Source organism: Zeus faber, assembly GCF_960531495.2.
Source record: "Zeus faber genome assembly, chromosome: 14".
Classification (NCBI taxonomy): Eukaryota; Metazoa; Chordata; class Actinopteri; order Zeiformes; family Zeidae; genus Zeus; species Zeus faber.
In genome coordinates, this window is record NC_137200.1 from 15,483,856 (window position 1) to 15,494,100 (window position 10,245).

Sequence of the window (10,245 nt, forward strand, 5' to 3'; positions counted from 1 at the left end):
GTTATGAGTGAATATGACGCTGCTCCACCTCAGCCTGTGCTCAGACGGAGCCCACTGAGCCCTGGACTGTGACGCTCTGGTGCCCTCACGCGGCCCAAAACTAGAACTGCAGCGAAGAAAGACGACGTAATGACATGGGTTGTCCTTCTTTTGTCCTTTATCGGATCTGTCCATCCATCCATCCATCCATGTATCCATCCATCTATCCATCATCATTTGACTCGCAAATGGCAATTGATAAAGCCCACAAGGGCCTTCGCTTAGATCGAGCATTTCCATCACAAAGCCCGGCGAGCGTTCCCTTTGGGGGAACGTCTCTGGCTCGTTTAGTCTCGCCATGCATCAAAATAATTGCAGCATATTTGCTACGTGTGTGTGGGTGTGTGGGCCTGGGCTTTCGCAGCGCTTTGAAACGAGCGAGGCTCGTCGGCGTAAATGAAGCAGCTCCTTGAAAACGTGTTGGTTCATCAAGTGGCGGCGCGTCAGATGGACGGACATCTTGGCTGGCTGCGTTTCTGCGCGGCGTCTAATTTGCGTCTGTCGAGGCCTCCGCTCGCCCTGGCTCCGGCTGCTCCGTGGAAAGCAAATTAATGTCGGACGTGTTGGTCATTTAGGAGGAGCAGCAAGTGTGTGTGTGTGTGTGTGTGCGTATTGAATTCTCTTTTTTTTTTAAGGAAACAAAATGTGCTCATGCCACAGAGGAGCTAATTTGTCACAGATGCCCAAAGACGGCTGAATAACTTCAGAAGGGCCCTCAATTATTGTTATTTGAATACTGAATCACAATATAATAGCAATATTACTTCTACTACCACTAATAATAATAATAATAATAATAATTATTATTATTATAAATATAGCTGCAGGCAGCGATACACAGGTTCCAGTTTAGTCACGTTAGGTACATAATACAGTTTCACGAGTTCTCTGAAACGCAGCGCAATATTCAGAGTTTACATTGCACCGCGCATCGGCTCCCTCTGTCTGTCATCTCCTGGCTGCTCGTCTTACGGAGCAACCAGGAGCAACCACTACGCGGTCTACACAGCCTACAGAATGCGTTTATTTACAAAAAGGGCAAAAGAGATAAATATCAAACGAAAAGCCCTGCCGACGTCAAGCAGCTCAGACACACATGCTCATGCACACACACTTACACACACACACACACACTCATACTCAGCCACAGAGAGTCCACATCACGCACCTTGCACGATGCAAATGCGCGGCCAGAGCCACATTTTGCACACATATAAGGAATGATGATGTCACAGAGCGTCCTGCTCAACAAAACTCATCTGGCTCCACCACCGACTGGACGTTTTAGAAAGTCGGCGTGTCAGCAATGCGCGAACGTCCTGCAGCTTCTGGTATATTTTTATCGCCGTTTCTTCACTTATCCCTGGTCCAAATGTAGATGGATATGAATCAAACTTGAACCATGGGATGTCGGGGACGACCCGGTTCGATCAAGACCTCAGCCATGTCCATGGGTCCAGCGGTTGTCGTGGGCCAGACACTTTTAGCCTGAAAAATGCCAAGGAGAATAATAATCATAAACCCCCTGCGGGCTGGACCCCTAATAATAACAACAATGATAAAAACAATAATAATAATAATAATAATCATCATCATCATCATCATCATCTTTATTTTAATAAAGCAGTTGGAAGACAGAGTGTACAGAGTTGAAATAAATAAAATGTCACAATATGAGGCCATTGCGACATAAAAAAAAAAGAAACAGAGGTTAAAATAATACACTTAAAAAACAAAATATGAATTAAAAAAATAATAATAATAAAATACAAATATTGCATGAAAGAAAATGTTTGTGAACTCAATACAAGAGTCTCGGGGTTTGAATTCCATGGCGAGACAAAGACAATGTCAACACGAAACCCCAAAACCTCTGATACGACGTGACACAAACTGAGAATCCCACCGGGGCAAAAAGGAAGAGAGACAATGATGCTGACTTAGAAAAACAAAAACAAACAAAAGAAAAAAATCGATCCGAAGCTATTTTGAAATGTATAGATTTACATTTTATGCTATTGCAGCAACCATTCCACACCAAGGCCACGGACGGGAGGAGCACAACCATCAAGCATCCGCAGCGCCACGGTTATGAAAAGTCGTGTGATAATGATCGGGGAAAGCGTCGCACATCTCCGGCCAGACGACGACAACAACTGCAGCTCATAACATTTTGGATTTTGCATTTGGGATTTGGTCACTTTGCACCAACCGATGCTCTGTTTTACCCGTTCGGTCCCGTTTCTATGCCCGGTTGGACAGGCCCGAAAATAAGGCTCCACGTCACAGTCTTTTCTCATTGCGAGAGGTAAAGTTGTGAAGAGAGTTGTTTGAAAAACAAACAAAAAGAACGAAAAAAAACAAAACCTGCGTGAGGGAATAACTAAGAAGTAGATACGACGTCGAGACTTGGGCTTCGCGACTGCAGGGGCGGGTGGAGGCGCCGACGTTAACGCGTCAAAGTGATTTGACGCTCTGCTCCCGCAAAGCCTTCGCTGTGTAATTCTAAAAAAGAGGCTTTTTGTCTTCGTGCCACGAACAAAAAGGAAAGAAAACAAACAAAAAAAAAAAAAAAAAAAAAAAAAGGAAGAAAATGAAATGGATTGCTTTCCAAAGTCTTCGTGACTACAGTGACTACAGTACTCTTCCAGAACCGCCCCTACTGCTCTCACATTGATTCGGTCCATAGGTGGCCTAGTAACGACTAAACGGTGGCGTCTCCTTCAACTCATGGTACCCCTGGTGGTTTGGCTCTGTGAAGAGACGGAGAGGGCAGTTAGGGGGGGTTGGAAGTACCACGAAATCACTCTGCTCTGCCGCGTTAAGCCCCACGGCTCTCAAAAAGGCCGTTGAGGAGAAACCGCCCGCTCCCTTTGATTTCCAAACGCGGGGGGAAGAAAGAAAAGCGGTCAAATAGCAAAAGAAGTTCGACGGACGGTTACGCGAAGGACGCGGCTCGCCTGTACAACATCCATACAACATTAGAACGTTATAAAGTATCACCCTTGGATTTGTTCACCACGGGGGTTTTTTTTTGGTTTTTTTTCCCCTCCCTCTTTAAAATGTATCCCTCGCTTCTCCCGACTTCATTCAGTAATTCAGACACGGTCCTCCCCTAATAAGAACCCCTTCCAGCACCTGAGAACCCCGCTGTTCATTTCCCAGCGCACGCGCGGCCGAGAGCCGCTCACTTGATTATTTTCTGGACGTCCCAAATGATGTAGACGAAAATAGCCACGAGGAGAATGCGTTTGAGAATGTAGATAAGAGTGACGGTACCGAGAGTCATACCCTGCTCCACCAGAGGCCTCTGCTCGTCGCAGTTCACCACCTTGCCCTGAGCCGCGCCCAGGATGGTCATGATATCCACCAGGTTGAGCTTCCCTTCCTCCTTGGCCTCCTCCAGCTCCTCCTTCAGCTCCATGGCCCCCTCCTCGCGCTCCTCCATCTGTTCCTGGGTCAGCATGGCGCCCAGGCCCTGGCCGCCCGCGCCGCTGCCCACCTGCGGCGGCGCCAGCGAGCACAGCGCCCGCACGTTCCCGAAGGAGCGCAGGTGGGCCACGTTGGCACGCAGGAAGAGCAGCAGCACGTTGAGGTCGTTGAGCGGGCAGCCCAGCTTGCGGCCGCTGATGAGGCCCAGCGCCGGGAGGACCTCGTACACCGACAGGAAGGCGGTGTCCCAGACGAAGAGCCGCACCATGCTGAAGAGCACGATGGGAGCCAGCAGCACGTAGATGGCGCCGTTGGCCACGCTGATCACCTGGAACACCAGCTGGCCGGTCATCTTGCACTGGACCAGCTCGGGGATCCAGTTCTGGTCCCGCAGCATCCCCGTGCGGACGAAGCAGCTGAACTCGTCCTGCAGGAAGGCGGAGAGGTGGAAGTACGCCAGGTAGAGGCAGGCGGCCGTCATGAAGGTGAGCAGCAGGAAGCCGCGCAGGAACAGCATGCTAACCAGGAAGTAGGAGTTGTGCTTGCACTGCAGGTACCTCTCCAGCAGGGGGTACTCAAAGTAACGCTTCTTCTTAGCCCTGGAACAGACAGAGGCTCAATGAACACGAGGCATTTGGGAAAAACAACAAAATTAGTGTTATTGGCTTTGGATTTGACTGTCCTGCCCCCCTTAATTTTTCCACAATCCAGCTGAAGAATATTGCCTAGACGCTGAAGATTGTAATTATTATTATAATTATTATAATTATAATTATTATTATTATTATTACGTTTTTATCGTAATTTTCAGTTTTATCGGAGGAAACTGCACATAGTGACATTTTGCTAAGCACAGACTGGTGGATCGCTATGTTGATCAGTCTTCCACGTCAAAGAGAATATACCGCTGCAAAAACAAAAAACGTTAAATTAATTGAACAGATCAAAGTTTAACTGACAGCGAGGGACAAATTTGAGCAGATTAGCCGAGAGAAAAAGAAGATGATTTGACACACACACACATATATATACTGTATATATAATTACACTGTACATACAGTATGTGTGTGTGTCTATATGTGTAGTGTGTATATATGTATATATACACACTATATATATATGTACAGTATATATATATACACACACACACACACACACACACACACACACACACACACACACACATATATATATATATACATATTCACTTGTTGGGAGTAAAATAATTATAGCAAAAAAAATAAGGAAAATATTTAAATATATAAATAAAATATATTTATATAACTATATAAATCTTAACTCTTAGACATATGGGAATGATGAGCTTGAATCCCTCCATTGGATAGAAGAGAGCCCAACAACATGGGATGTGGGGGGAGCAGCAAAGCAGGTGGGGCAGGAGGGATTGGCTGCTCAAATAGGCCGGCCGATATCACGGGCACGGAGGCGTGTGGCGCCGTCGAGTTGTCCGACAGAACGAGCTCACGCGGGAGCACCGTATGGCAAACATCGGGCAGTTGGACATGAGCGCTGCGCGCCCGGCGATCCGGGCGCTTCCTCACCTGTCCAGCTCGGCCTGGAAGGTGAGCGGGTTTTTGGTGGTCTGCCGCATGTCCAGGATGCTCTGGGCCAGGCGGACCGAGCGGTTGTACGACTTATCCAGCTCGTCGACAATGAAGAGCAGGTCGGACGCCAGCGTGGGCATGACCAGCTGCCGCCAGATCAGAGCCGGCAGGTACATGAGCACGGCCATGGCCAGCAGAGAGTAGGGGAACATCTGGGTTGGACGGGCGGAGGGGAGACGGGGAAGAAACGGGGAATGAAAAACATGAGCTAAGGATTCTAAAACACAGGCTTTCATAACTATTATTACACACCATCATCCTCAAGTTCTGCTTGTGGACATACTCATTACAGTGTTTAATAAGTGGGTTGAGGATGTCAGGGTTTGTTATTGCACGATTTAAAAGGAGCGTTTGAAGCGAGAGAGCGTCTATTTTTCTTTACCAAAGAAAAATCTTGACGTTTTGAATCTTTGTTCCAGCCTCCATCAGCCACGCTGCAGAAGCAGTTTGTTGGCGCTGTAAGTACGTTTTAAGGAAAACAATAACAACTACTACCACTTCCCCGGCTACAAGCTGGAGAAAAAAATAATGAAATAAAATCGACAAAAGCTGAAAGTGTCAAAATGGAGCCCCAGGAAAAAATAAATAAATACAGAGTCAAAAACCAAATGTCTAAACCTACTTTGTGCACCCAGAGAGAACGTTCCTCAAAGTTTCCGTTGCTGTCAAACTCGTGGTGCATGAGGGAGTCCCAGCAGTACGTGTCGATGTAGCTGGCCTGCTTCACCGTGAAGTTGCTGGGGGGGAAGCAGCTGATCTGCGGCCCTGGAGAGTCAACAAATGTGTTTCTGTTACACCCCCCCCCCCCCGTATGCACGGGGGACGGAGATTGCGAGATTGGCGGCGTCTGCAACTCCAAATTAACCACGGGCAGGCGTGTACCTCTCTAACTCGCACGCACGTACACACACACACACACACACACACACGCGCGCGCACACATACGGACACATTTTGGAAACACGACACACAAAAAAAACCCCATTGCACAAACGTTCACTGCTCATTTTTTAAGGTTTGTTCCGTTCACTGTTTAGGTTTACAGTGTTTTTGCCCTTTTCCCACTGTGTCAGATTTGTTTGCTTATTTTTAATGCTTAACATTACGAGAATTATACATTACCAATACCAATCTTTTCTTTCTGGTTCAGTGTCAGGTTTATTAGGGGTCCAGCCCGACTAAAGTGGACTCTGTGTATTGCTGCCTGCAGCAAGTTATTGTAGATGACCAATATTAAATGTTTTATTGTTTTTGTACATATTTGTTTGTCATTAGGTTTAGTGTATATTTAACACAGTTAACTGGTTTTATTGTATATTTTCACATTTTTCCAACCAGAATATTGATAATATTTTAATATTCATATTTTCCTTGTTATATCTTTTATCCCATTGCTTTACTCCTGTTGCCCATTTGATGTGAGCTGCTCTGAAGCTGTGATTTCCCTCATGGGATGAATAAAGCATCAGTCCATCTACACCAGAGGCCAGTGCTGGTAGCTCATGTCTTTTCATTTCTTTCAACAGTCTTTCTTCCACACAAATCATATGTTGTTTGCTAGTGGGAACCTGCCATTATACTGTACAAGTCATTTTTAAATCTGTATATTTAGTTCACCTTGGTTTAGGTCACATGTGGTCCAAACCGCCGAGACCGGCGCTCCACACCCATCCCTCCGCTCAGCTCTCATGGGTGGAGGAGGAACCAGAGGCTGGAGCCTGGAGGGTGTGGGCCCCTCTGCAAAGTGGGGCTTCTAATTTGATCATTTTCCACATTCGCCAGGAGCTCTAAAAGTAGAGACGCACCGATCTACTGCCTCCAGCTGGTTTCCCTCATTACAGACAACCACACTGTACATGGCATTATGCGTCTATGCTTGTGTGTGCGTGTGTGCGCGTGTCTCTCTCTCTCGCTCTACTTTAAACTTTGAAGCCAGGGAAAATATTCTGTTTTACTGAAACTACACTGCATATTCGTCGGTTGTTTATTATTACTTTATGACTGACTTACTTTGTTGAGCTGTTTATCACTTATTTTTTTCATGTATATTTTGTGAATTTTGTCACTCTGTACTTCATGTTCCCCACTGAGCTGCTGCAGCGCCAATACAGCGAATCAATAAAGCACTCCCTTATCCTATATAAATACATACGTCAATTAAATCCAATGGTCATAGATTTTGGACATTTTGACACTGCTAAATATCTACTGATGATTTGGCCGAGCAGTCGCTGGCATCAATACGTCGCATAGAATCGGAGGACCAAGAACGCTTACACGAGAGCAAAGGAACTCCCCGTAAATCCGGCTCGTTCACTGTACAGCGCGGGCACATAAAAGGCAGAACTCTATACGCTATGCAGCGGACAGGGTCTTTCTTTTGAGGGTCGTTTCTAATCCGGAGCTACGCTGGTTTTTTAACGGCGGCACCCAGGCCATGGCGTCAGGTGAGGGCACCGGGCCGGAGCTTTGGTGAAGTCCAGACAACACGTCAAGTCCTTCATACCAACCACAGAGAAGGTATCCGTGTGGCTGTAGATACTGTGTTTATCGTTTGTTGACTCGGATGTCATCCGCTCTCACTATCCCCGGTAAAGGCAGTGATGGGAGCCGTGTTGCTGCTGATTAGAGGTTTATTAGGATGCCGTGGGGCGACTGAGCCGGCTCGTCTGTTTAAACGCTGTGTGGTAAAACCCAACTGAAGCTCGGACAACAGTGTGTGTATATAAATGTAAGTGTTAATCATAAAGGTTCTAATTTGACTTTGTCCCTCTTAATATCGATCTGAGCTCGTCGTCCTTTTTCCTATTCTGCGTGGGCGTGCGTGGCAAAGCCCACGCGCTGGCACGTTCATCGGAGTCGACGAGTCAAAAACAAAAACAAAAAAGGCAGTGTGGATACTGATGAATCTCTTCCACCCCCCCGTTTTCCCCTTCCATCTGGCTTTCCACCGGTCATATCTTGTGAAATATTTTCCTCCCAACAAGTGATCATTCCTGCAAGCAATTTGGCAAAAGCAAAGAGTGTGCCCGAGTCTCCGGCGCGGCTCCTCTCTCGCACACCCACTCCCAATTAACACCGGCGTCTCCTCGGCGTATGCGAGCGTCGTGCGAGGGAATCTTGGCTCCGGCTCCAGGTGCGAGCGAGCCAGACTCCAGACAGCGCAATCAGGAACTGTTGTTAAACTTGACAACCCCCGGAGACAGGCGGCCAAGATCCATCGCTTCTGTCATGTTCTCCATGTTCTACGCCCCCATGGTTAATCAACACATCCTCTAGTTCGACTGGAATGGAGCAAGCCAGCTCCGCCTTGGCGCGGCTGTAATTACAGCCGTACCGGTGTTAGCGGAACGCCACTCTCAATCATCCCCATGGCAATTAACATCAGGAGCGCGCTGATTGCAGACCAGCGCCGCCGAGAGACAATAACTCCCGAGTCATGGGAGTCAGCTATCTCGGGTATTAATTTGTGTACTTTTCCAAGTTCAAACCTATTTATTTTGGAATGGCCATTTGTACAAAAGTTTCCCGCCACTTGCACTTATTTTAAATGGGGTGACCGGCATTTATACAATAGTAACTGTCCGTTATATTGTTTAGATATTGTTTGTGCAGCGCTGGACAATTTGGGTACAGAAAGTTAAATTCCACCCCAGGATTATGAGTTGACCGTGCGTATTTGCTTATTAGCGTCAACCCAGAAGTCCAGCTCTGGAGCGGAATCGGCTGGATCAGAGCAAAAACCTGGCAGGACTTTTGACTTTCGTGAACTCCGAATTTTAGACCCCTGTTTGCATCAGGGAACGTGTCGCCAAAAACCAACTGTCGTGGAAACCAACCCAACCAGCTGTGGTTATGCGTTCAACTTCCAAACTGTCCAACCACTAAACTCCACATTTTCAAAGCTGCGCCAGCTTGTTCATCCCGAAGCGGCACAGATGAAACTGTCCAATTTTCTCCTGCCTTTAGTGTCCTCTGTGTTCATGAATATTAATACAGCTACACTTAGCCTCAGGAATAAATTATATCCTCGCGTTTGTAGCTCATGTAGCATTAACCTTTAGTAGAGACTCAATTGAATCCGGTTCCATAAATAAACAAGTTGCAGTCGCATGTACGAGGTGTAATGAATCCATGAGCAAGTGAATAATTGCATACTTAGGGAGGAGCACCAGACATGTCACCACCAAACCAAAACTGATTAAACCGGCATGTAATTAAAAGCCTAAACATAATATTTGCAACGCTATCGATAAAGACCCGGCTGCTCACCGAGGGAGACCTCCCGTGCGAAGGCCATGGAGACCAGCAGTAGTGGCAGACCCACCGACACAAACTTGATGAGCTTGTCCAGCGGCAGCTCCAGCTCCAGGCGGCCCAGGCGGTTGGTGCCGTAGTCGTCCTGCAGCAGTGCGTCCGACAGCATGGCCTTGGCGGCCTCTTTGGCGATGGACATGTTTGGCCGACTGCGACACGCGACAAGGGAAACATTGAGGTTTCGACCGTCAGTCACGTTGATGATGAGCTGGAAATGTAATTCTGACCTTTCACGCGCCCAACCCTCCCCTTCCCCAGTTCCCTGCACGTGTGCAATCTCATCTACTCCATTGAATCCATTGAAAAGGGGGCCCTGAATGATCGTGATGTATAAAAGGTTCTGTACAAATCAAGGTTATTATTATTATTATATAATAATAATTTAAAAAAAATAAATAAATAATATATATATAATAATAATAATAATACACACAACATAAAACAAACAATAAGAAGAGGAATATTGCTAAAATACCTGTAGATAATGGGTATTAGGTGTAACATACTTACCGGAAAGTCTACCAGTTCTCTGTGATTCAAAGTGGGAAATGTTCCGTTCCGCGAGTTCCTCCAAAGGCCCGGGTGCCGTTGGAGAGCGCTTTAAGTATTCAGGGTGGGTTCTGCTAAATGAGAGGGTGGATCTTGGCTGGACCGAGCCGGGCCAAGCTCGCCTGTAATTAAAGAGAGGACATCTGGGCCCATGTAGGCGCCCAGATGGCAGCACCAGCAGACCTCCAGCACTGAGCTCTGAGAATTGTGTGTTTATGTGTGCGTTTATATGTGTGTGTGTGTGTGCGCGTGTGTGTGTGTATGCGTGTGTGTGTGTGTCCTT

General features: G+C 46.9%; 1 protein-coding gene across 2 annotated transcripts; it reads right to left on the reverse strand.

Moving 5' to 3' along the window:
* Positions 1 to 1,627: 1,627 nt before the first annotated feature.
* LOC307240401 (pannexin-3-like) lies at positions 1,628 to 10,022 on the reverse strand. Of its 2 annotated transcripts, XM_080014185.1 has the most exons (6): positions 9,924 to 10,022; positions 9,369 to 9,562; positions 5,719 to 5,861; positions 5,034 to 5,248; positions 3,331 to 4,070; positions 1,628 to 2,792 (listed from the first exon to the last, which is right to left on the reverse strand). In XM_080014185.1, exons 2-6 carry the CDS (start codon positions 9,550 to 9,552, stop codon positions 2,734 to 2,736), a joined length of 1,341 nt encoding a protein of 446 aa, XP_079870311.1. In that variant the 5' UTR covers positions 9,553 to 9,562; positions 9,924 to 10,022; the 3' UTR covers positions 1,628 to 2,733. The 2 variants fall into 2 exon arrangements, with proteins under 2 accessions (XP_079870311.1, XP_079870310.1); XM_080014184.1 differs by lacking the exon at positions 1,628 to 2,792 and having other exon boundaries at positions 3,096 to 4,070.
* Between the last annotated feature and the right edge of the window lie 223 nt (positions 10,023 to 10,245).

Bases quoted from the DNA above. Each gene is read 5' to 3' on its own strand.
- LOC307240401 (XM_080014184.1), bottom strand. From the start codon at position 9,552: ATGTCCATCGCCAAAGAGGCCGCCAAGGCCATGCTGTCGGACGCACTG. The intron at 5,862-9,368 runs GTGAGCAGCCGG...TTGACTCTCCAG, and splicing joins CGCACGGGAGGTCTCCCTCG to GGCCGCAGATCAGCTGCTTC. The intron at 5,249-5,718 runs GTAGGTTTAGAC...CGTCCAACCCAG, and splicing joins GTTCTCTCTGGGTGCACAAA to ATGTTCCCCTACTCTCTGCT.